General features: G+C 49.3%; 3 protein-coding genes across 3 annotated transcripts; 2 read left to right on the top strand and 1 right to left on the bottom strand.

Annotated features, from left to right (window-relative positions):
• The first annotated feature begins 7,693 nt into the window (after window positions 1–7,693).
• Window positions 7,694–8,824, top strand: LOC8043480. Its single transcript, XM_029974245.4, has one exon. The coding sequence runs from the start codon at window positions 7,694–7,696 to the stop codon at window positions 8,822–8,824; it is 1,131 nt and encodes a 376-aa protein (XP_029830105.3).
• A 1,619-nt stretch (window positions 8,825–10,443) lies between these two features.
• On the bottom strand, window positions 10,444–20,359 carry LOC121046018 (28S ribosomal protein S2, mitochondrial). Its single transcript, XM_042288706.1, has 5 exons — window positions 20,343–20,359; window positions 19,931–19,991; window positions 19,664–19,762; window positions 13,547–13,827; window positions 10,444–11,869 (listed from the first exon to the last, which is right to left on the bottom strand). Exons 2-5 carry the CDS (start codon window positions 19,965–19,967, stop codon window positions 11,420–11,422), a joined length of 867 nt encoding a protein of 288 aa, XP_042144640.1. The 5' UTR covers window positions 19,968–19,991; window positions 20,343–20,359; the 3' UTR covers window positions 10,444–11,419.
• A 117-nt stretch (window positions 20,360–20,476) lies between these two features.
• Window positions 20,477–23,950, top strand: LOC8043483 (methyltransferase-like protein 7A). The gene is made up of 2 exons (XM_002416339.5): window positions 20,477–21,230; window positions 23,307–23,950. Exons 1-2 carry the CDS (start codon window positions 20,703–20,705, stop codon window positions 23,652–23,654), a joined length of 876 nt encoding a protein of 291 aa, XP_002416384.4. The 5' UTR covers window positions 20,477–20,702; the 3' UTR covers window positions 23,655–23,950.
• Window positions 23,951–25,268: the final 1,318 nt, after the last annotated feature.

Here is a 25,268-nt window from a genome sequence, read left to right as displayed (position 1 = left end):
CCACCTAAGGGCAATGTTGTTTTGATCTGATTAACAAAATAAATACGACTCGGTGTAGACACAGTCTGCGACGCATTTCAAGCACCCTACAGTAATCCCACTGTCAATCCTGAGGAAATAATAGCTGTGTTCAGCACTTTCTTCCCTTCTGCATTACCCTTTCCCAGCCTTGAGCCCGAGGTTTCTTTTGCGCACGATACACATCGCTTGCGACGCACGCCGAAATTCGCTTTGTGTTTGTTTTGCAAAAAAAAAAAAAAAAAGCGGGATCCTTTGAAAGCGCTCTTTAAGCCATCTTGGCCAGGGTCGGCGGCGCTTGATGCCTCGCCGTAGTGCATACGGGGCCAAGAAAGAAGGCAGCGCGAAACGACTCCGAAGGTTTGTCGACACCGGGAGCCGCGACCCTTGCTGGTTCCGCAACCTCCTCGTCGTCCCCCTCCCCACACGAGACGCCTGCAACAGACGGCGATCGCGGGCTTCTGGCCCCAGGCCAGAACCCCGCGGCCGGTGGCAACTGCGGCAGCGACCCCCACCAACCCCCACCAACCCCCACCAACCATCGGCCCTCCTTTAATCAATTCAGCCAATACATGACTTGTAATGAAATCACATAAGCGGCCATTATGATGGTCTTGCTGCTGAGCGAGAACCTTCTGCAAGCAGGCATTACGCACCGCTGAATTCGTTCTCTCGGCAAACATAGTACGAAGTGACATAAAATGACTCGCAGCACGGGGCGATGACGTGCGTCACGTGCAAGCCATTGTCTCAAGGCCCATTCACACAGGGACGTTTTTTTACTTTACGCTGAGACACCAGAACATTCGTGGCTCGAATTTCGCGCGCAAGGCTATATACTCCTTCAGAAGGGAAGGAGTGCATGAGAGCTGGTTAAACGACATAGTTGAAAACCCCGAGAAAAGAGGAGATAATAAAACGGACAGGACAACACGAGTTCTCAACTTGTGTTGTCTGTCCGTTTCTTTATTTTTTTCCCCCTTTTCTCAGGGTTTTCAACTCCTTCAACTGGTTGCCAAGCTTCACTCAAAGCATGGATGTTCCAGCGTGTCTCGACGTAAGCATACGTGAGCCCACGTAACATAACGCAACGACGTAACCAGACGGTGCTTTGTGAACCAGCCTTCAGTTTGCGAGAAGGGTGTTCACTCGTTTTGCGTTACTGGTCGCCTTCCTCACTGGTCCTTGAAGTGGTGAAAGGAGGGCCATTTATTGGCAGTTTCGAATGCCATCCTGCCCGTTTATAAACGAGCGCGTTTTTGCCAGCAGGAGTTGGAAGCAGTGCTCATGTGCGAAAACCAGTGCAACAAAGAAAAACGCAGCAATTACTTATGCCACGTTCCAAGTACTAGCTAGCACCTTGGCGTGACGTCACAGACCTATGCAATGAGGAAAAGGCGCGGGCACTTCGCACCAGGCGTTCTAGCCGCGCCGCATCAGCTGACTGGGGCTGGAGCCCGGCCAACGTCGGGCGGTTCTGGCTCCGCGCAGACTTGCGTCAGACGGCACCGGAAACGACGACCGCGAAATTCCCGGAGAGAGTCCTCCCCCCATTTATCTCTCGTTTTTTTTTTTTTTTAACGTTGCTGTTTTGTTTGTTTGTTTTCTTTTTTCTTTGTTACGGTTTCTGCGGAGCTCCCGTTAGCAAGAACAGATGGGGAGTGTCGCTTCTATTTGAACTTGGCCAGCCGACACAGCGCGTCGTTCATCGCCAATCTGGAACGAAATCTAAAGACGCGGTCACAATAAAAGACCGTCCGCAGTCATTGTAATTTGAATGGGTACCGGGACAGACAGACAGATTCCCGGGAACGAGGGGGGCTCACCGGGCCGCAGCGGGGGCAGCAAGCTCTGCGACAGGCCCAACCATTGGTGAGGACAAAGGAGTGGCGGAAGACCTAACGGAAAAGGCCTAACCATATATTATTCTATGGCCGAACTAGACAGACAGGCTAGGAAAGCCTCCCTGAAGCGTGTCGTGCCGACCGAGGACTACCCGCAACCCAAAGATGGGAAGCGACCATGCAAACGTCGAAGAATTAGAACAAGCAAGGCAGTTACACCGGCCAAACTGGCAGCTATATAGCCACTGGGAAGTGTTGATCTGCAGAACATGTAGCGAAGACAAGACGGCAAGCATCGGGCACTTGCTACGGGCGTACAAATGAGGCCTAGAAGAACATCGGAAAACGGCGTGGGAACAACTAGCCGCCTACGACAAACCGACAACGAGTTTGGACCCACCCAGGAGGCGAAGAAGCACACTGAAAGGCGATCCTGAATTCCCTGGTGGAGTTCCTCGGAAAATCCGGGATTCTTTAGTTCATCCAACAGCGCCCCCCATAGTCATTCACTCCACCTTATAACCCTCCCTTCGCCTCAGGGCACGCCACCCATAGACGAGGATCCTCATTTTCATATAAAATACATGATTTCAATAAGTGTCTCAATACCTTGTATGACAGTCTCGTGCACATTAATCATAAAAAAAAAAAAAAAAAAAACTGCCGTTGGACATGTTTGAAACATACATATGTATGAAGCAAACAAAGATGTAAAAAAATCATGGCCTAAATAAATAAAAAAAACTAAAATAAGATTTATTTGATTTAATTTAAATCATTAGCGAGAAAATAGTGAATCATCCAGATGTATATTTCAACATAGCAAATTGATTGATCAATTCGTCCAATCACTGCTAACAATGCGGAAGAAAAAAATATTGTAAATGTAAATTACAGTCAAATTAACTTTTTACTGCTGTAATCTCCGCCATTCTAGAAAACAAAAACGTGATTTTTTAGTTAGTTAAAAAATAAAAAAAAGCTTTATTTTATTTTTCTTTCGAGTTCTGACTTCATCAGAATATGACATTATTTTTCCAGTTTTCGTTTCTTTGTTTTGCGTTTTGATTTTGTAGCAATAGGATGTTACGTAGCTCACGAACGGAATGGAAGGTAAAAATAGAGCTCAACGCTCTGATTTGCTCAGAAGAGGACTTCTGTTTGCTCGCATTCAGCCTTACATAAATCTCTCTTGCTCGATGACTATCTGATGTAGCAGAAAACAAATGCCCATCGCAAGCATCAAATGATAGACAAACGGTAAACGAAAAAAAAAAAAAAAAAAACTTTCAGCCTTTCCACTCTGGTGAAGAAGGAAGACCAGCGAAGCTGTACTATGGTGGGAATCAAGCAATGGCCGGCCCCGCGGCAAGTCGGCAAGCCATGCAGAGTGGAAAGGTTGGAAAGGTTGCCGCCGTCGCTAATAGATGGCGGTAGCTGTCCAGAGTTTTGTGTCGAGATTTGTTTGCCCACGGAAACGAAACTGGGGAAACTAGCCCTTAAAGGGGTTCTGCAATGACTTTTTGACTGGTTCTTAATTTGCACTGAACTTGAGCGTGCTGATCGTAGTAACTTAATCCAACTTTTCTTTTCTCAAATTTCGCTTTATTTTAAAAGTTATAGGCAAATTAGAATTACAAAAACAAGCAAAAAATAACCTCCTTCATGACGTCGTAGGTCCTGCCTTGAGCGGCCTTGAACTAGAGGAGGGGTAGTGAGCTCATCGAGCGCATACGGCTGCCGCACTCCGTGTCGACGGCTCGAGAGGGCGCCACTAAAGCACGTGTTGGATAAGCTGTATGAAGCGGGCGGCCAGGGCAGCTCGTATTGCATTTGCAGCGCGACTGAACACTAATTCGGCATAACATTTCATTGGCCACAAACGACAGCAAACACGGGGTAAAGATCAGTTCAGAACGGGAGCCACTTCGCGCTGACGCACCGCCAAATGGCCAAATCGCCAACAGGGCCCGCGCCGAAGGCCTTCGGAACGCTCGGAACCGGTCGGATTCTTGAGCCGGTATACGACCGCAGCGCCGCCGCGTACATCCGGGACCTTTCTACTCTCCTCGTTTGTCGTAGCCTCATCCCACTAGCCTTTTCTAGTATGCGCCGTTTTTTTCCGCCGCTTGGTGGCGGTAGGTCGACGGGTCATTTCTCGTTTCCGTACTTTCTAAACAGCATTTGTTTCTTTTCTGATCTAAAATAGTGAACAAAAACTACTTTCATACATAATTGAAACGGTTCGCGACACTTCTATTTTGTATCTCGACTAAAAAAAAGCTCTTGGCGGTTTTGACCAGTGACAAGCCCAGAACCAAAGACGTCACATTTTGCGCGCTTTCGGTACCGCGGGTCGCCCTCGTCGGTGGAGGAGGTTTCCGCGTCGTCCGGTTAAAATATGACGCACTGATATTTAGTTACTCTCTCCGTGCCCGCTGGCTTGCCCCAACCCCAAGAGACGTGGAAACCGCAAAAAAGGTAGACGCTAAAATATGATTGCAGGGCCGAGCCCCTTTAACAGCTCCGCTGTAAAAAAAAAAAGAAAAAAAAAGAAAAAAGAAAAAATAACTTTGTGAATATTTTTGCGGGAAAGGCTTGATTTAAATCATCGTAGTAAAACGGGTCTGATTTTAATTCACGATCGTGATTTTGACGACGATTTAAATCGTATCGATTTTAATTCTCTACACTGAAGCAGACATTAAAGTCTATGAAGTCCCCATGACGTGTGGGATGACATACGTGGGCCAGACGGACAGGTGCGTCAATGATCGCACCCGAGAGCACGCTGCCTCTACAAGACCGACGCCTTCGGGGCACCTTGCAATTCATTGCAATAGATGCTCTTGCACCCCGGCCTTCAATGACACCAAGATTTTGGCTAGGTACAAAGATAAAGTGTCGCGGGAATTACACGAGGCGTATGAAATTAGGACCAGAGACAAGAATTGTAGAAGTGACACATCGATATCCTTATCTACAAATGAGTTTGAATTTTTGAAACGCGGGCTGAGTAGATAGGGTAGAAAGGTTTCTTTTTTTTTTTTGTGTGTGTGTGTGTGGTTATATAACGTGTGAATTTTCAATAAACATCAGTTGAGAGTGCGCCTTGTCCTGTTTCCCTTCGTCTGTGTCCCTGTATTTTTTCGACGCTTTTTGCTTGCTTGAAGCAGACATACTTTCAATGCGCTTGAGGCACGTCCGTGGACAACTTTGTCATCGTGCCTGCAGCAGACGCCATTTTAGAAACTCCTGTCTGTACGCTGACCCGCGATGCAGTCGGACATCTGTTCATCCTTTCATCGGTTTGGCATGGAAGGTGCTCGATCAGCCAATGAGAAAGATGAGAAGCGCGAGTGGGGTAAAACCCACAGTAGTAAGATGGTGAGCTGGGCGAGTTGGTACTGGTCGAGAACGTGATGAAAAAATAGCGCACAGAAAGACGAGGACAGGGACAGGAACGGAACACACACAAATGGTTGTCTGTCTTCTGCCTTCCGTTTTGTCCGTTTGTGCGCTATTTCTGCATCGTGTAAAACTGGCAGTCTGAGTGGCAGAAAGGACAACGACACTGCATGTGTCGTCCACTTCTCAAACTCATTCGAGTGTGGGGGGCCAGATAGCCCACCCCGAAAGGGCGAGGGCCAACAAAGGGGGAGGGAGGGGGGGGGGGGGCATGCTTTGCATAAAAATAAGCTAAACAAGCAGCAGTGCTGTTTCTGTACAAAAGACCTTGTGCGCTTTCTGTTTCTTTTTTTTTGTAAACTCATTGTTTTGTTATTTTTATTTGCATTTGCATATCTGACTACTTTGGGCCCTCACCTGACGTTATGAAAAGATTTGAAACACCACCACACAAACGTACTGGCAGTTTCTAATGGAATGAGAACAAGCACACCGTCGTTGACCTGTGGCACAATTCACTAGACTCAACAGGCACAGAAAATATATCTCTTCATACAACAGTTTTTACTTTCCTGACGCTTTTTACAGCAGCATCATGAGAAAATACTTGTATTTTAACAGCATTGTCTGACAGGTGTAGAAGCCCGAGCTCATGGCGTTTTTTTTTAGCAGTTGATTCTGCTGAGTAAGAGTTCGTGTAGTCGAAGTGCCCCCTTGAGCGAAGACTCGCCTTCCTAGCCTAATAGTAATAACACCTGATACGCTGACCCCCCCACCTTTCCCTCACACACGCAAAACGATTATTTATAGCGCATGTGCCGTCAAGGCATGGGAACCGGAGCTCGTGGCCGCGGGGCGCTTGCGGGCCGCATGTTTGAGACCCCTGACTTAGTCTGTCAGTTTGCAACGCTGGGTGTGCTGAGTGCATTGTGGTGTAGTATGCAGTGCAGGCACGTGGAGAAAAAAAAAAAAGAGGGGGGGGGGGGGCAGTGCAATGATTGGTTCAGCGGGCGTATGGCCGGTGTTAACCCCCCCTCCCTTTCCTTCCCACAGACTTGGCAGCTGGATGATTTGCCGGCATTGAAACTTCGTGTGGTGAAGGATATGTTGTCCTGCTTAATATATCCCTCATTATTTTTGTTTACTTTTACCTCAATATCAATGCGCTTACCTAAAGGTATGCTACATCCCTAAACACGTCGTGTGCATGAGTTACAGCTAGAGCCACTAGATAAGATACGCTTCAGAGTAACGACACTTACCCATCTTGGGGCTTAAAAGCATGGTTGTCAGCTATCTAAAAATTTATCTGAAATCGCAAAAAACAAAAACAAAAAAAGACTTTTTTTATTAATGCTTAAACAGTTTGCGACACAGCAAAGCAATATTCCATGAGCTTCCTAACACTGGATCTGATGATGAGGAAGTCGCACTTTTGAATAATGACGATCGGCAGTTGCGTCTGCTCTGCACCAAAACACCAAGATGGCGACGCCTGGCTCTAGTTACAGTGAGACATTTTCATGTATTACCTTCGCATGCCCTGTGTCACGTGGAGCGCATATCACGTGCATCGATTTATTTTGGGTCCAAGGCACTCGTGCTTTATCCTTCGTTTATTTTTTCCCCTTTCGTCAGAACATTTTTGTTGTTTTGTTTTTGTTTTGTTTAGGCAGCAATAGCAGCCAGGGGAACACTACTTCGTCGTTAATTGTCCTTAGTAAATCTTCTCCGTGGAAGCGCAATCTTGAACTCAACCTTTTTCCAAAATATCCATCCTCAAAAAAAGAAAAAAAAAAAGAACGAAAAAAAAAAATTGGAGGCAGTGCGCATTTGGGTTAAATCAACAGCTAGCAAACGACACAGTTGCTTTTGCAAGCGTCAAGTCGCTACTTCAAAGTGCTCTGCTCAAGCAAAAATCCTCTCGCAACCTGAATGTGCAAAGTTAAATAAATAAATAAATAAGACACGTACCGTCGCCTCATCAAAGATGTCCCCGCCTTTTGTGACAGCTCCCGGACAACAACTTCTCGGCTAAGGTCCGAATAAAAGCTACGGACTATCCACCACGCGACGCTTTCTGCTGACAGTTTCCGATGTTTGCAAACAGCTTTCTCTCCCCAAAACCAACACAAGGTTGCACCATTTCCATATGACGCCAGGATCTCGAGGCCCAGGGCTTAAAAAATCAGCGTCGCGCCAGTCAGGGCCAAGGCAGACACACAGACAGACGTGGGAGCCCTACGTTGCGGAGGGCAATTTCCGCGGAGTCTATAAATACGGGTCCAGAAGCGCGATCACGAGACGCTCCCGCAGGCCACGTGCCAAGTCCTCACGCGCGCCCAGAGCAATCCTGCCCGGCAGATCGGCACGGCTGCTGCAACGGCCACAGCCGTTGGCGGCACCGTGGAGGCGCCGCCACCATGGATCTGCTGGTCCACGGCTTCGGTCAGGGACGGCATATGTACAACCCGTTCCCCAAGACCAAGCCGCCGCCACCGCGCAAGACGCCCAGGACCCTGCAGGATCTCTGCCACCGCGCCGTCATCCGCCAAGTCACGTTGCGAGGTCTCAAGGGACGTGCCCTGCCGTCGCTACCGCCCTTCATCCGCAGGCAGCTTACGTCTCTGGAGACCGAAGACTTCGTGGAGGTCGAGTGCGCGCCATTCCGGGACATCTTCGACTTCAACATGTACCACAGGGCGCTCACGTACCGCGTGACGTGTCCGCTCGACGGCTGCGAGTACATGGCCGCCCACGTCGGCACCTCGGACTCGTCGCGCTTGTCCATCGGCTTCTGGCGGTGGGTCCAGCTCGCGCATCCGAACCTTATGTGCGTCTACGCGCTGGCGCAGGACGCCCAAACCGCCAACCTCTTCCTCATTATGGACACCCCCGAAGCGACGCTCAAGAGGCTAGAGATCTTCCTGGTGTCGCATGGCCTCTGCTTTCCTGAGTACTTCCTGTGGAAGGTCGCGCGGCAGCTGTCCTCGGTCATTATGTACGTCGAGGGCCAGGGACTGTCTTTCGGACGGTTCGACCTCAAGAACGTCTACATAGTACAGGACAGGCTGCTCCTGGACAACAAGCTTACTTGGAAGTCCTGGGTGGACTCCTTCTCCTTCAGGAACAGGGTACAGTCCATCTTCCTCGGCGACAAGATCAGCGTCGGCGGCCACTACGAGATTCAGGCCAACTCGCCGTCGAGCACGTCGGTTGTGTGCCTCGGGTTTGTGCTCACCAAGCTCGCCAGCATCGCCCTCGTAGACCGCAGACCGAGCGTGGGTATCGCGAACGGTGGTGGAATAAGCGGTAAGATGCCGTTCTTCGACGGCTTTGACCCGCTCGTCCCCGAGGGTCCCGTGACCTACTCGTCCGATCTGTTTGATCTTTTGGTGGCTCTCCATTCCACGAACCCGCCCACGCTTGCCGCTCTTCACGCCAAGGCAGTTGAAATGATGGCCCAGCTTGCGGCAAAGGACAGGGAAGTGGTGCTGGTTCACCGAGAAGCAGACCAAAGTTCGGACAACGGGGAGGTCGTGTCACTGTTGTAGTCCTCACACATTTTGTTGCTCAACTGGTTTCTTTTTAAATTAAAGATGTTTTATACTGTTAAAAAAAAGGAAAGGCCACTTAGTTCATGTTGGGGAGAGGTGGCATGGAAGGATGCAGCCCCTACAGACAAGATAAGTCTATGTTGTTTGCCCAAGATATATTTACGCAAAAATTAACAACAAAACAATACATTCTAAAAAAAGTTAAAGGTGAAAGCAGGTTCTTTTACTCTGCTTAGCACCAAGTGGCACTGGTATACCTTTTGGGGATTTATGTGTGAAACCAACGAAGGTCATCTTGCAAGCCCCAGAATAGGATTGAGGATTAATGACTATCGAGAGTCTTTTGATGTCCAGGCGGAAGCTCAGTCATGCAACTCCTTCTATGCAATAGGTTAATGTTGTTGTCATGTGTCATTTACACCGAAGGGTACGGGAAATTTGACAGATGCCACCTGGACCAGAAGGGGATGCAACGAAGCTTCCGTCCAATAGAGGGCACCTCCGCCGCAATTTGAACACAAGTGGTGGTGGTCAAAAGCTTTCAAACAAATGTGTTCTATTCAACAGCAGCTTATTAGCAGCGCTCAATAGTAACACCACCAAAGTTGACATTCTGACATTACCCTTATTTCTGGCAATGAAGGCAGGACAAATCCTACTAGGGAAGTCATAGTGAGCTTTCGGTCAATTGTGGAAGGCTGACCGCAGCGACGATTTGGGTCGCATAAAGGCCGGTTCTCACATGCAGCGGAGCGCTGATGTAGCGCTTCTCACGTGCCGTCAGCTACTTATCGTCTGCCATGACCAACAGTTTTGACGGTGCGATACAAAGCTGGTGAACGCTCCCGTCAGCACGCGCTTAGCGCGAGGTAAGCGCTATGCTTGTAGCGCTCCGCTGCATGTGTGAACAGCCAATATTAAGGAGACCACTAGTTGCTTTCAGCAAAGGATCAAGAGCAGAAATGTGGGTTTGGATTTTATTTGCTCAGTTACACTGTCCAAATCTTGTTGCAAACATACTGTAGCGGGGCCACACTGTCACTGACAAGTCGACTTGGTCAGCGCTTTGGGTATGAAAATGCCAGCCAGTACTGCCAACCTTGGCAACATGAACAAGGTGGGAGGCAGACCCAATACTGTCCACACTCTGCACTTCTCAGCTTGTTAGAGACTGCAGCATACCTATTGGGCACGTAGACAGGATTTTGTTTCAGGGGGGGGGGGGGGGGGGGGGGGGGGGGGGACCCACCCATGACAAAATGTTGTATGAGGGGGAGGGGGGAGAGGAAGCCCCAGCAAAATGGAAGATATCGGGTTGGGGGGGGGGGGGGGCAGGCCCCATATGCCCTCCTCCTCCTCCCCCCCCCCCCCCCCCCCCCCCCCCCTCTGGCTACATGCCTGATCCCTATACCTTGTTTCTATGGTAATAAGAGCACACAACTATACTTCGTTTCAGCTTCGGTCCAGACGCAGCCGATGCTATAAGCGCGAGCATGTGGCCCAGAACAGTGCTTGCACTGCACGAGCGCGCGTGCTTGGCAGGGATGCTGAAAGCCCGGAGCTCGCGCTTGTAGCTTTGGCTGCGTCTGGACCGAAGCTGAAACGAAGTATAGAAGGCGCTTTTGACTGAATGACTGCTTGCACAATGCACGCAGCACTCCTTAGAAAGCTGGTAACCTGCCATGCTCTCACGATGGAACAGAACACAATACATAGTAACGATAATAACGCTTTATATACCCTGGATGCCCCCGACATCCTTGCCAACGGAGGCTGAACTGGGAGTTCTTCACCAGAAAGGAAGGCTGTGAATGTTGTGTTAGCCCTGATTAGGCCCAGAGCTAGGGCGGCACCATATGCCAAAACGATCCCTATAGCATGACTACTAGCTGGACTCCCCCTGGCTTCATATTTCTGTATGGCTATGGTCACTGAGAAGCTGAGAGTGTCGGGGTGTCCCTTTTAGACACCCGGCTTCCAGGATGCGATGGATGCTCCAGGCTCACAGGATGCCAGAGTGTTATCGAAGGTAGGACGCTCGCGCTGGAGGCGGGACAACTAAAACTCCTCCCTGACATTCTCATCTTGTCAGCGACCATAACTATCTGTGACGCCCATCTCGCGCAACAAGCACACACCTTGGGGCCCATTCACAGACATGCATTTGCTTAGGACCGAGCTCTTGTGATTTCTTACGATGAGAGAACACACTGGCACCACGCTGGCACCATCTACGAGGTTGCCCTGGAAATGCATTTTACTAGAACAGAGGTTCTGCGGTATTTACAAAATCAAATGTACACACTATCAATAAGATATGGTCACTTTTAATGTCACAAGTTCTTTGAGTCAAGAAAGCGAGAATGATGCGCGAAAAGAACAGGAAATATGCGGAAACTGCCGAGTGTTCAACAACTACCCGATAGATGGCACCATTGTGTCTCTCGTTACAAGAGATCCCAAGAGGTATTTAAGGCACTCGGTCATAAGCAATTGCAAGAGTGTGAACATGCCCTAATCGTGCCAGTGACTACAGCCATAGGCAATGTCCGTCGCGTGACAAGCACACGCCTTGAACAACCTGCAACAGTCCTACTCGGCTCGGTCCCTTGTTTCTTCACCTTCCGCCTGTCGGTTGTCAGACGCCGCGGGAAACGAAGATGCGCCCTCCGTGTCTGCGGCCGCTCTCGCATCCTCGGCCCTCCTGGCCTTCCCACGTAAAATGGCCTCCTTGAAGAGCCGGCAGTAGAGCTCCACTGCCGACGGCGTGTCGTCGTTGCCTGGCACGGGATAGGTCACCAGGCTGGGGTTGCAGTTGGTGTCCACCACGGCCGCCGTCGGGATGAGCATGCGGGCGCACTCCCGCACGGCCAGGTGCTCCTCGAACACCGTGTCGAGGGTGGAGAGCAGCACCACCAGGTCGGGAAGCCGGGTGACGGTGCCAAACTGGCGCTCCGAGTTGGGGAACAGGCCCGGGCGCCACCAGCGGGTGTGCGCAAACTCCCCGCACGCCTTGGCCGCCTCCTCCACCATGTGTGACGTCTGCGAGCCGCGGAGAGCTTCAGCCGACGGCTTTTTACGCTCCCGCCGACTGTGCAAACTAGAGCTAATCAACGACGTGTGTGTTTACCGCATACTCTATAGCCGCAGTCTCGGTGCCCGTACATCACACACAACACACAATGTTTCCTGCAGACATGAGGAAATAATTACCTGCAGACACACCTGTAGCGAGTTCAAAGCATGTTTGCTTCATACGTAAGGATGCTTCAAGCCTGTCTGCAGACAGATTTAACGCGTTAGCATTAGGACGCTTGTTTTCACAAAAACCTGCCGGTGTCAGTCAGTGTGTCAGTGCCATGCATGACGTAGCGAGGAGAGTGGGGTGGTCAGGAGATATTGTGTCGGCGGCGGGGAGAGAGGGAGAGGGTGACGTATACTGACGTCAGTGCTTCAGACCAATGTGAGTGTCGCACAGCTGGCGCGGAGCCAGAGACGAGCAAGTGCCACGCCGCTTTGGAATGCACCCCAGCTCAGTTGCCACTCCGGCGATAGATGTGGTTCTTTGCTCGAGTGATATGGCTGACCGTATCCAACTGCGATGACGAAAGAAAGCCGAGGCCATGCGTCGGCAACAAAAGGCCAAGCCGGGAAGAGCGTAAGCGTCGTTTGGCTGCTGCCGCGAGGCAAGGCGACAGAAGTGTACAGCAGAAACCGAAGAGGAAAGGCATTAATAAACGACAGGAAAGCGGTGATAAACGTATGGGGTCCTAAACGAATGGAAAGGAGTGACAAAGAACCAATGCTAACGCATTCCCATCAAATGAATTTCATTGGTTGTCAAACAATTTTTGTACGACCAATGTGACCATCATACAAGAAAAACACACCTCACACACTGTCTTGGGACTGCCTTTTGTATGATGTATTAGCACCGCGATTGCGGCTTTACGCTTCCTCCGACCTTGGGCCTGGAGCTAGTGTACGACTGGTGTGTTTACCGCGTTTTCTAATGTGGTTCCTTGATTTCAGCCTGACGACGTCGTTAAAGTGTCGTGTTATTGCCTGCTATGATTGCGGCACAGCCGTAAAGGAGGACAAGGCAGCAGTTTGTTTGGCTACAGCTCGCCCTACAGCTTGACAGTCCACGGAAGCATCTGTAGCAACGAGTTGGCATGGCGCGACGCTTGCGTTCGCTCGTCTTTTTTGCTGCGACTTCTACAACCAATTGCCTGGATCGCAACATCCAGCGACGCGGCATGCCGGCTGCTGCGATGCATGGCTGATGCGGGGTGCCAAACACACCAGTCGAAGACGTGTTCCAGGCACCATACTGCGACCGTGGCGGTCGCTCGACCGTGTTATCTGTGACACAGTTTGGAGTCTACCTTTCTCCGAACAGATCTGCGTTTGGTGGTATTTATTCTGCACGGGCACGGCTCCCGCAGACAGGATCAATTACAAATCGCTAAGGGAAGCAACTATACTTCGTTCCACACTTTTGAGCACGAGTAACAGGTGTCCCCCACAGAATATCAGATGCCAGCAACCACAGCCCAGTGACTCTGCATCTTTGGCCTCTGTGTCGAGCGCTGGAGATGTTAATGGTCAAGCAAATTCTATTTTCCCATTTTGTTTCTTCTTTCGGTCTCTTTGTCGACTAGAAGTGCTCGCAGAAGCTCGAAATGGGAATAAACCCGCTCACGTGGGGTGACGCACCTGCTGATTCCGCGTGACGAAGAGGATGATGCCGTCCCGGTAGGCGATGTGTGCTGCGAAGTTGAGTGCCCTGAACAGGTGGGGCACCGTCTGGTCCAGGTCGATGATGTGATGTCCCAGGCGGGAACCGAAGATGTACGGCTTCATCAGGTCGTTCAGAAGCCCCTCCTTGTGGCCCAGGTGCGCACGGGCCTCAAAGAGCTCCCTCACCGAGATGAGCTTACTGACGCCAAAGTAGTCGGCGTGCTCCAGTGGCGACAGCGTCCTGGGCTTTGAGGGCTCTTCCGAGACGGGCAGACGGACAAACAAGACGATTGGCAATCAGGTTTACGGTTAACGCTGCCTCGTCGACTTAAGATTGGTTTACGCCCTTGCAACAGCTTAAGGCCCATTCACGCATTTGCTTTTGCTTATGTTCGATTTCTTGTGATCTCTTATGACGAGATTAGACACTGGCCCCATCTATCGGCCAACCGTGGAACACTGGGCATCTCCGCACATTTTCTATATTATTTGCACAACATTGTTTCTTTCTTGGCATCATAACTGACCAGTTCTCAAAGATAGTACTTACATTTGATCTCACAAACCCTACCAAAACCTTCGCTCTAGTAAAATGTGATTCCAGAATTCAGGGTCCTCTTATAGATAGTGCAAGCATGATCTATCATCGTGATAGATCACAAGAGCTCGATCGTAAGCAAATGCAAGTGTGCAAAAGGGCCTCTGGGGCTGTTTCATGAAGAATATTTAGCCCGACTAATCACTGGCTTATAACTAGGGTTGAGTGTTTACAAATAAAATAAATTAAAAAAAAAAAGACAGAAAAAATTTGCTGGTACAATTTTCGTAAATTCGGATTTATCTGATAAAGTCCAATTTCATGGTAACCACCCCCCCCCCTTCCCCCCCCCCCCCCCCCCCCAAAAAAAAAGGCAAAAAAGAAAAGACGGTATTTTACAGATATGTTTAATCAGCGCACAGGATCAATGGACCTGAGAAAATGCCAGCCCACTTTTCTTTCAAATCTCGGATCATAGTACTTTCGGGTCCCAACAGAAGCCACTGTTTTAAACTTTCAGTTTGGGCCATACTATTTCTGCTTCTTAAAGAGAAGCTGAAACACTTCTTTTAAAAAATGGGATAGAGGTTGATTCCAGCGTAGCTTTATTCCGTGAATCTGAATATCATGTTAACTTACCCCGAAGATGAAACTAAACGCGAGAAAACACGAAAAAGCTCCGACCAGTCGTGACATCATAAGAGGATCTTTCGGCCGCCAAGCACGTGTCGCTCGAGGACCGCACTTGCAATTGCGAGTTTGCCAGGTATATTTCCCCGCACTGGCACCAGTCACGACGTCTTTTTCTGCACTTTTTAAAAATAGCAAGAGTGCGCATGCATAGTTTTCATAGGCACTGAAGATGCGCGAAAGCGGAGATTCCGAAAACGTCTCTTGTGACGTCGCGCTCCGAAAAGGAGGGCCTTCAGCGGTACCTCGAAAATGATTTTCTCCAGCCTCCATGCACCAAATTAAAAATAATATAAATATTCAAGATCCTGGAGGTCAAATGAAGATGATTTAAGTGTTTTATCAAATACAAAACAGCTTCAGCTTCCCTTCAAAGGAAGGAAGGGTTGTGTTTTTGTAACTGCAAAAGCTATGAACCATAGAGATTTCCAAAAAGGGGAAAGAGGGGTGGGCAGCTGAAGCTTCTATTTCGCACCCTTTACAACTTTCCCCCACGCAGCTGCGGAATAGCTTGATAGATAGGACTGGACTTCCCCAGCGACTACCTCCGGGAGTTTATTGGTCTTAAGCCCTCGACGTTTATTGGTGCAACACTTGTTTGCAACTGTTACCATGGGACAAATTAGCATTGCTAATGGCATTGGTGTCAACGCTGAATCCCGCTGAACAAATATTAACTGATACAAGTGCACTCTTGGTTCAAAATATGCATTCTGCTTTTGACTATTGCTTTCCTTCTTTACGACTGAAACGGCGTAATATGTAGGCCCCTTACAAACATGTTGTTTTATTGCCAACACATTAATAAAACACGAAAAGCAGCAGCTCCAGTCACTCGCGGCTAAAGAAACGAAGGGTGTGGCTTACTGAGCTCGCGCTTCTTGCTTCAATATTCTTTCTTGGGCATTCTTATCGACTAAAGCCGACAAGAAATACTCAAGGCTCGCCCCGCGCTTTAGTTGTCAGTGACTATCAAAGAAATAATTGGAGTCGGTGTTGCCTGAAATTTGGCTGCTGGACAAGAGACCCTACTTCGTGGGTCAAAATAAATCAAACCCACTTTCCTAATTCACTAGGCACTACCACAATGAGTAGGAGTGTGAACACAACTCCGCATAACCAGCGGTACTCTCGGTGTCCCCCTGAGAAATGCCCCGTAAAGCTTAGATGGAAGTGAGGTCGAGACAGGTAGACTCTTGCACTCGTTGTGCTGCCCTTCACCTCCGGGTCGCCTGCATGAACTCGTTAACGTGGCGCGCGCCACGGGGCAAGCAATTGTAATATTCCTTTCGCGACCTACTTCCCTTGCGTGGATTATTCATAAACCAGTGAAAGTGGTGGATCGGTTATCGCATGATAGTCGATCCACAAACTGGGAGCAACGCCGCACTCGCTGCGGGCAGGTTTGCGATTGATTCATGTTGTGTCGTGTCGGTTTTACGGCTCCAGGGAGATCGCCTACGCTTGCACCGATACCTTCGATAACAATATGACGCTTGCGCGAAGACGTCGGCGAAGTATCGGGCATTGTTATCGGAGTCGCAAGAACATGTACTACTAATACATTCTAATGAAAAAGTTACCCTACAAAAATATTTATATAAGCTATTTTTGCTAGCGCGCATTGCTAGCAAAAAGTGCGCTTGGTCATTGGTCAACAGTTTCGTGGTTCCGCCGACCGTTCTTCACTGTACTCCGTTCACCCCCGAGCTGAGACTGAAGTGGCAGCTAGATGCCCACAGGACCAATCAGCTGCCTCCCTTCATCACCTCACCTGAGCTGGCTCTCTGCACATGAATATGTGCAGGGGCGTGATGACGTGGCGAGAGAGAGGAAAGGAAGGCGTCCGACTGGTCCAACGAGAACGTAGCTTCCACCGTAATCTCAACTTAGGGGTGAACGAGGTACACACGTTTGCATGTACGGCCTTAGGGCGCCACCATCCTACTCAGTTTGGGTTTGGGTGACGCACCCCAACCGAGCAAGATGGCGGCACCCGAGGCTGCACTTGCAAACATGTATAGAAGACAACCTGGAAGTGCAGAGCGGTGCAACCATCGCTGGAGACATGTCTTGTCTGAAAAGTGCCTTCATATATTTTGGAGCAATCGATAGGGGACACTCATTTGTCCGCGAGCCCGTGGAGAGGTGTTCATGCTTATATTAATTGTACTAATACTTGTATAACATTAAAAAAAAAGGAAGGCTATACAGAGGAACTATCACGGTGGGACCGCGGGACACTGGCGACGAAATAGGGAAAGATGGCAATGCCAGAACGTTCCTTCTTCTCAGCCTACGGCCACCGATGCAGAGCTGTATATTGGGAGAGTTTGGCCAATCAGCCCGCGGGGCAGAGTGAGAGGTGCGAGCGAATGCGCATAAACTCCGAACTGCTCCCAGTTGAACTGAGAGGGCTGCCATTTTCATTCATTTGCCCGGTGGAATGCATGGGATCGACATCCAAATTTGCTCCTTTCCTTTTATTTCGCTGGCTCTGGCAAGAAAATGATATAGTGTTATTCCTCGGTGGGTTACAAAGCTAACGAATGAAGTTCTGTCAATGTCTGATTGCAAACTAACGTTACGAAAACAACTGTTGGGAAACTGCCATACAGCCTGCTTTGAAAAAGTGGCTCTGATCCATTTGCGAGAACCAAACTGACCGAACTAGTGGCGATGGCAACGCCGCCATTTCTCCCGCAGTGGCCACTTCGGGAACTGCACGACTGTACGTATTGGTTCAGGTCGAGTCGCGCAAAGGCCGGTGGCAGCGTCTCGCAGTGACATTTAACAGTAGCTACATAAATCAACTTTCATGTTTTGACACGTCGCTAAAGGGGGGCGCTGTTCTCGTATTTAGCTTGGTCTCAGTGGATGCGAGCGGTCTGGGTTTCACGGGTGGTTTTCCCAACTGAATGTTTTAGTAACATTGCCACAAACTTTCATTTAGGCGAAAAAGAAGTCAGCTTGTAGCAGACGACGCACAGCCTCAACAGTGCTGTGCCAGGCGAACGCAGCTCCCTGCGTTCGGAGAAATACCGTAGAGGCCAGCACCGTCGTGCATATGATTATGGGAACAACACCCCTACAAACGCCGTGGCGTCGGTGGCGCTGTGGCGTTTTGTTGTCGCGTGGGGAGCAACGGTCATTGTCTCGTCAGTTTTGAATGCGCCGGACTCGAAGGATCTCTGCTGGTTGTACGGTGACGGCAAAGACGGGTCGGCAGGGAGCAACGGTCCTTGTTTCGTCGGTTTTGGATGCGCTGGACTCGCCGGTGTTGTGCTTTTTGTACGGTGACGGCGGTGACAGCAAAACCCGACGGGTCGGCAGGGAGCAACGGTCACTGACTCGTCAGTTTCGGATGGGGCCGAAATCGCCGGAGTTCTACTGGTTGTACGGTGACGGCAGAGACGGGTCGGCAGTGTCGGTCGGCTAGTTTTGGTTTGTGTGAAGAAAGTCGCGGTTTCGCGTCTGGTCACAGACGAAGTGTGAATCTTGCCTGGAAAGTACTGCTCTGCGAGATGGTGCGGCAATTCTAATAAGACGCCAAATGTTTCTCTGATGCTGTTCGCAACAGATCACAGGTATGGTTTCAGTTCGGACGATTTCCACTTTGCTACTGCGAAGTCTGGTGAACGTAAATTCTTAGTATACGTTATTAATATTAATTTAAGGCACGAGAGGTGGGCATCGTACACCAATCTGCTAAAAGATCACAAGAGAATGAAACAGCGCTATCTCTGTTTAGCTCATTTTTCGGCGGACGCATTTATAAACAAGAAGTGCTTAAAAAACAACGCCGTGCCTTAACCTAGAGCTTGGGATAAGACTGATTTCAGCTTTTCTTCCTTGGCGTTTTTTTTTTCTTTGATAAGACATGTTTGAGTAGAATGGTCCCTTTTTTCAACGGCAGCAAAAAAAAGAAAGCTCATTTTTGGTTAGCAAAAAGTGTCGTCCTTGTATGTAACTTTTAATCAAGTTGGCAGTTTTAACATTTGCAAACAAATGCACCGCCTTATTAACCCCTTCATGTTTTTTTTAAGATATATTTGAAAGGGTGGAATATTGTGCTATATAAATCAGTGTAATAATTTCTGTGTTTCCATGTTTACGAAAAAATAAAAAAAAAATGAAATACACGTGAAAAAAACCTGCTTCTGTTTTTTTATGCACAAAAAAGAATTGCATATATATATATATATATATATTGGGATACAAAAAAAAGTGGAGAAAGGGAAGCGGTCGAGCGCAAAGGCGCCGCAAACCACCAGAACCGCTCGTTCGCCATAAAACACTGGCCACCAGGTGGCGCGACTAAACGCCCCATTCAAAGGAGCCAGCTGTATAAGTCTATCCGCCCATATTCTGCATTCCTCCGACTACTCGCGCCCCTAGCGGCAGGCGTGGTGCATATATTAAGTTGGCCCCTACAAAACTCTTTCCTTCCGTCCACCTTCTACCGTGGCGCACCCTCTCTTCTTCTCTCTCCTCTTTTCTTCCTCCTCGCTCCCTTGCTCCTCGAGCGCGTTTCAATGGCCAAGGCTACAGCTGCGTGAGCCTGGCTGTGCGCCGAAAGCGTGTTGCGCCAAAATGGCGGTCGTTTGCTCTTTGCTCTCTCCTTCCTCCCTCGCTCCTTCGGCGCTCGCTCTTTCTCTCTCCCCCTCCACCCTTTCCTAACTTTTCTCCCCACCAGCACCTTCGTCGCCACGCCTACTGGCCAGACTGTCCTAATATACGGCTCTGCACCGATGGACGTACGCGCGATACCTGCCGGACATTAGAACGTCTTCCGGGCGTTCGCCGAGGCATGTTGGTTGGTCTAAAGCTTTTGGAAAGGAGGCAATATGGTGGGAAATATCAACCTTCCACTTTTTCCTGAGGCATGGCCTGTTGCGCGAGGCATCGCTCCGTTGTGGGGTGCTGGCTTCGAACGATTTGCGTGACAAAAGAACTGCAACGTCCTGCGAACAGAAGAAAGCGTGACAATCAGCTTAACACCACGAGCAGAAAAGTCCCACAAAATGCGTGGCTCAAAATTTGAGTTCTCTGTGGGATCTAGTCCTCACTAGAAGGAGAGAAAATGAAGCAACCACTCAAGTATTAAATGAGCCAGTCATTTCATTACTTACCTAAGCGGACCACGACCTTTCGCATGGGAAGCGCCATTTTTGAGCCAGGGCGTACTCGCAGCTGTAGACGTACTAGAAAGTATGGCCGCAAGCGATAAAGTGAACAGTGAGTGACGCCATCTTGATCAACCACTTAAAGAATAATAATAATTGAACTTTATAATATTTTAACTACCTTAGTTCTTATAGATATGACAACTTAAATTATTTTTGTTGAGTATTTTATGTTAAATGTATATTTATACATACACGTATACAATTTGAAATGCTTAGATAAATAAATACAAGAAATATTTACATGTATGGTAGTATTATGAATAAAATAACATCCCTGCGTCTTTATTTATTAGATTATGATCAAAATTTAAACCTCTTGATCCAAACACTCAAAAACTAAGAACTGATATCTGACCTAGTTTAGCTTTTATCAGTTTCGGTTTCGCTGTTTTCTCCCAGGTTTCTCCTGTTTCTCCAAGACGCGGTGCAAGACACCTGGCAACAACCGATATGCGGACGATTCGGAGGATAAACCTGCGCGATAAACGGGGATGAAAGTCCCTTTTTAAAGAAGTCTCAAGATAATTTGTTATCGAAGTAACCCAAATACCTTCCAGAGATGGACACGAAAGATCCGAGCTGTGCGTACGCATAAAGCTCACCATCCCAGGACCACAGTGCCCAGGACCTCCAAGCTCATTTTCCGTGTGACCCGCTGACCCAGAAATTTAGTTTAATTTTTTTCTAATATTTTCCTTTTTTTTTTAAATCTTTAATGGCATGGCTGGACTATGCGGTCGCAACGTTCCTCCACAACTTCGTCATTCCAACCCTGATCTTGGCTGTCTGTCTCAAGTACGCCCTGCGGGACCACACGACGCGGCGGCTCAAGCTGCGGGCGTGGCTGTCCAACTTCGCGCAGTCGCGCGAGACGGGCGCGATGCTCGAGGCCAAGGAGATCCTCTTCGACAAGATGAAGCACGTCGTGTCTCGGGACGCAAACCTCAGAAACCTCGGGCTCATCCGCGTGCTCGAGATCGGTGGCGGCGCGGGCCACAATTTGGTCTTCTATCCGAAGAACTGCCATGTTATCGCCGTGGACTCTAACCCCTTCGTCGAGTCGTACCTGCGCAAGAATGTAGCACAACTTCACGTGCTCCTGGAGACATTCCTGGTGCGGAGCGGCGATTCGCTAGCCGACGTCCCGACCGGTCACGTGGACGTCGTGGTGACCACTCACGTTCTGTGCGGTGTCGACGACGTCAACCTGGCCCTCAAGGAGATCGCCAGGGTACTGGTGCCCGTGAGTCGCTACTTGTTGCCTTCCTAGAAGTCGCGGTGTCACCTCGGACCGTGGTGCGTTTGTCTGTTGAGGCGGGGACCCATCGGCGGCCCTTGGATCCTCTGACACCTCATGTACGGCAAATCTTCTCGGCTTATGGAAGTTCTTAGGCATGATAGTTTGTTGCAGGTTTAGAATATGGCAGGAGAAGCTCCCCCTACAAAGCCCTCCTTTCTTTCAACTTTAACAGAGTGAACACTGGAAAGGAGAAAACCACCAATCATGGTGAACAGAGAGCCTTGTGGGAGGGGCTTCTTTGCCTGGAACAAACTATAGGGTGGAGGGGGGGAACATGCACGAGGTACACGCAGGAGGTGTTCACGAAAAGAATACAAGATATGACGATCTACACACGTTCGAGCAGTGGATGTGCCTCTTGAAGCCTTGAGATTCTGCTTGCAGACTTCATACTTGGGTTTGACTTAAAAAGGTGAAGACAAAGCCAGAAAGTGAATAAGGTCTAGCTGATGTGATGCACTAGGATGTAGTGTTTTGTTGACTTGAATGCCTACCTAGTACTCTTGCTGTGCATCTTGTAGAGGGATGTTTTGTGTCGATGCGAAAGGTGACAGTCGATTGACCTCTTAACATGGTCAATCAAATTGTTGTGTGCAAGCAAGAGACAGACTTCTTTCTAGAAGTCTGAGATTACACAACCACCCTATTTTAGGTACAGCATGTTCTGTGTGCGAATATTGGATTTCAAATCACCGTAAACAGTTTTCATGCTTCCATATGGCACCACAAGGATGACAGGACTCTGACAGACAAGCACCAACATACTTAGCTTACCTGTTCATGGAGGGCTACGCATCTCTCTGTTTTCCTTTCTTGCGGGGATGGTCACAGTTTCTTTTGTTTGCTAGTATATCTGACAACACGCACATTGCAGAGCTATACGGGTGCACCCCTCTCATATCAGCCGTTTTGAAGTGTACTGTTTCCTCATAAGATATAGTGGCAAGGCCGAGTTATCTTGCTGCACTGCATACTATCCAAGTCTGAAACAATAGCGTCGCTGGAAGGAGTTAAAAGATGAGCCAAGCGTTATAACAATAAGAGCATTTCCTGGTTGTTTTTTTTGTTATTCTTGGGTGCGGTGTGGTAATTTTTCTTGCCCGTTTTCTTTACCGCAAGTTTTTCAAAATTTTTATTCGTCTTTGTTGCTGTACTTAAACACGGTACGCTAAAATGAGTTCTGCTGTTTTCTAAGGTTGTCTGACTAAAAAATAGTGGGGGCAGCTTTGTGGGGAAAAACCTTTAGTGTTATCTTCCATCAAGATAAAGTTTGCCTAGCAGCTGGAGCAATCATTGCTCTCCCAAATTGTTTTAGATGTGGCCCTTCTCCCCGGGAATTGTTGAGCCTCAGTTCTCCCGCTTCCCCAAAAAGGATGCCTTGCACACAATCCAACCTCTTTTTGCCTCCTTGTTTTGCAGATGGGAGATCAGCAATTCAAGAGATTCAAAACCATGCAGTGACATCCTGACACCAAAAACTAAACTCGCGGAAAAGCTGGATATATTTGTTGCTAAATCTAGGGAAGGAACAAAGACGAGGATGCGCTATAGCAACATCGAATGGCAAGCAAATCAACTCTACAACAAACAGTTTACTGAAAAAGTTAATGGGAAAATGCATTTTCTGTAACAAGACGCTCTTTAGTTGACATATGTGATCTCGTTACTTGAGGTTGAACAAATTAAATATTTTTTGCCCTCCTGAATTCTTAGGTAGTAATTAACAATTGGGTATGAAAGGTTACTCAATCCTGAGGCATCTGGACTCGAGGCACAAGGTCTTGTGTCTCCTGCTAAATCTCCATGCCGCAAATCTGACTTATGTCTTCTGGTCTGTTCAGGAGAAGCCGGGAGGCAAGCATCTTTTGTCTCTCGGACTGTTCTGCAAGAACAGGCCAGAAAACGCGAGTCAGATTGGTCGCGTACGTGGAGGCTTAGCGGGAAGTTGCATCGAAGCGGTGTTTGGCGTCCCTGCCGTAGATGGGACGGCCGTTGTTAACCGCGACTCCACTTGCACAGGGTGGCAAGTTCTTCTACGTGGAGCACATGCGACATGACGCCCGGGACTGGCGGCGCTACGTCCAGTTGGTCCTGGACCCCCTGTGGCGGCGCGTGTTTGGCGGTTGCCGGCTCACGCGCGACCTCAAGTCGGCCCTGGAGACATGCGGGCACTTTGCCTCCGTGTCCCAGTGCAAGATCTACAGCACCCGCAGCGAGACGGCCGGCGTGCTCCTCAACCCGGTCCTCGTGGGCATCGCCACCAAGCGTCAGCCGCCGCCGCCCAGGCGCAAGATTAGGGTCGAGGACGCGTGGACGGACGCGCGCCTCGTGCGTTCGAGGCGAGTGGAAGAGCACTTATGCGCGTGAGGGCTGGTCCACGTGTTTGCATTTGAGTGCAACTGAATGTGTTGCAACTGCCTGCGACTGCTTACGACGGGAGAACAGGCTTTGCTCGTTCGATTTACCTGCACCAGCCTGCACCTGTGCGGAAGAGGGTAGCACGGTGCGGAAGGGTCGTGTTTCGAGGTGGGCTGCTGTCGTAAATCGAATACGGCAGCCGGTGCAGGAAGATTGAACGCAGCAACTGGCACCATCTGTCGGGTAGCCCTGGAAACGCTTCTGCTCCGCAAATATTGCCCGATTCTTTGCATATATTGCCCAACTCTTTCATTGTGGGCTCCTGAATAATTCTGACAGAGTTACGAGCGAATGTTTCTCAAAAAGAGTTTCTAGATTTAATGTCGCAAATACTGCAAAACGTTCGGCCGTGTTCAGGAAATATGTGCGAATTGGAAGTGGGCCGAGGCTACCCGACGGGGGGCGCCAGTGTGTTATCTCGTCGTGAGTAGCCACGACCATCTGGAATGCAATCGGTCACTCAAGTGCAATTCCGCAAACCAGGCTCGAGGAGGTGTCAGTGACTTTAATAAGAGGAAGGTGGAGAGAGAGTTTGGTCAGCCTATGCACCTTCCCGGCGCTTACCACCCGAGCAAAAAGAAATGCCGAGACACTTGGCCATGGGTGCACTTGCGGCTTGTGGTGTACCGCAGAAGAGAGCTACCGTGCATGCTCGCGAGGCATCCCACAGCCGAATGGACAAAGATGTTGATGCGCGGATGGTTTATGTGATGTGCGGCGCCGATCTCTCGCTCTCGAGTCGCGTGGCTAAGGAAGGTGACTGGAGAGCCGTTGCACGTGGTCGCCGACGGCTTTAGAACGACTGCGCGTGTCTTCGGACATCCTCTTTCTGGCACGATCGTCCTACCTTCGAATGCACGTTTTGGCGTCGTGCAATCTTCGAGCGTGCTCACCTTGGTGACTGGAACGTGTTTCTGTCTGGTGTATTCACGCTTTGGAGTGTCCGCTAAGTGGCGACACAATCCGTCATAGGAACTGCTATGTCATGGTACGGGTTGTCGGGAGTTCTGGTGGCTGGTTGTAGAATGGCCGGCAAAAATGAGCAGATTCAAGCATTGCTGGCAGACGTCTGCTGCATTTGCCTCCGCCGTTGTGCCGCCGGCATGATTGTGGTTCGGATCTGTGGCGGTGCACGGTTGTGATGTCACCAGCTTGGGATGGAAAGGACGAAATAAGCGTACGGTAAACACTCCAGTCAAAGACGCATTCCACTCGCCATAGTGCACACGTACGAGGTCGGGGTAGTGAGCTAGAGCCAAAGGTTGAAAGACGTGGAAGTACTCGCTGTCACTCTGAAGTGCCGTCGGCGATTGAAGCATGTGTGAATGCGCGTTTGTAAGCAGTGCAGACCATGAGAATATTTTCATTTATAACGGTCTACTATTACAACGAGCACGTGTGAAGAACATGTCGAGCTAAATTCCCCGCCATTCGCACGAAGCTCCCAGTACGACTTGTGCATTTGCAAAGTTTCGGAGTCCGTTGGTTGTGTTGTGTGGGGCTCGGAAGTTTGGTACTAGATTGACTTTCACTGTTACGTAGACCTGCACGAACGAAATCTGT

This window comes from Ixodes scapularis, unplaced genomic scaffold (genome assembly GCF_016920785.2).
Source record: "Ixodes scapularis isolate PalLabHiFi unplaced genomic scaffold, ASM1692078v2 PGA_scaffold10__122_contigs__length_95168666, whole genome shotgun sequence".
NCBI lineage: Eukaryota > Metazoa > Arthropoda > Arachnida > Ixodida > Ixodidae > Ixodes > Ixodes scapularis.
This window is presented reverse-complemented; position numbering and strand designations above follow the sequence as displayed.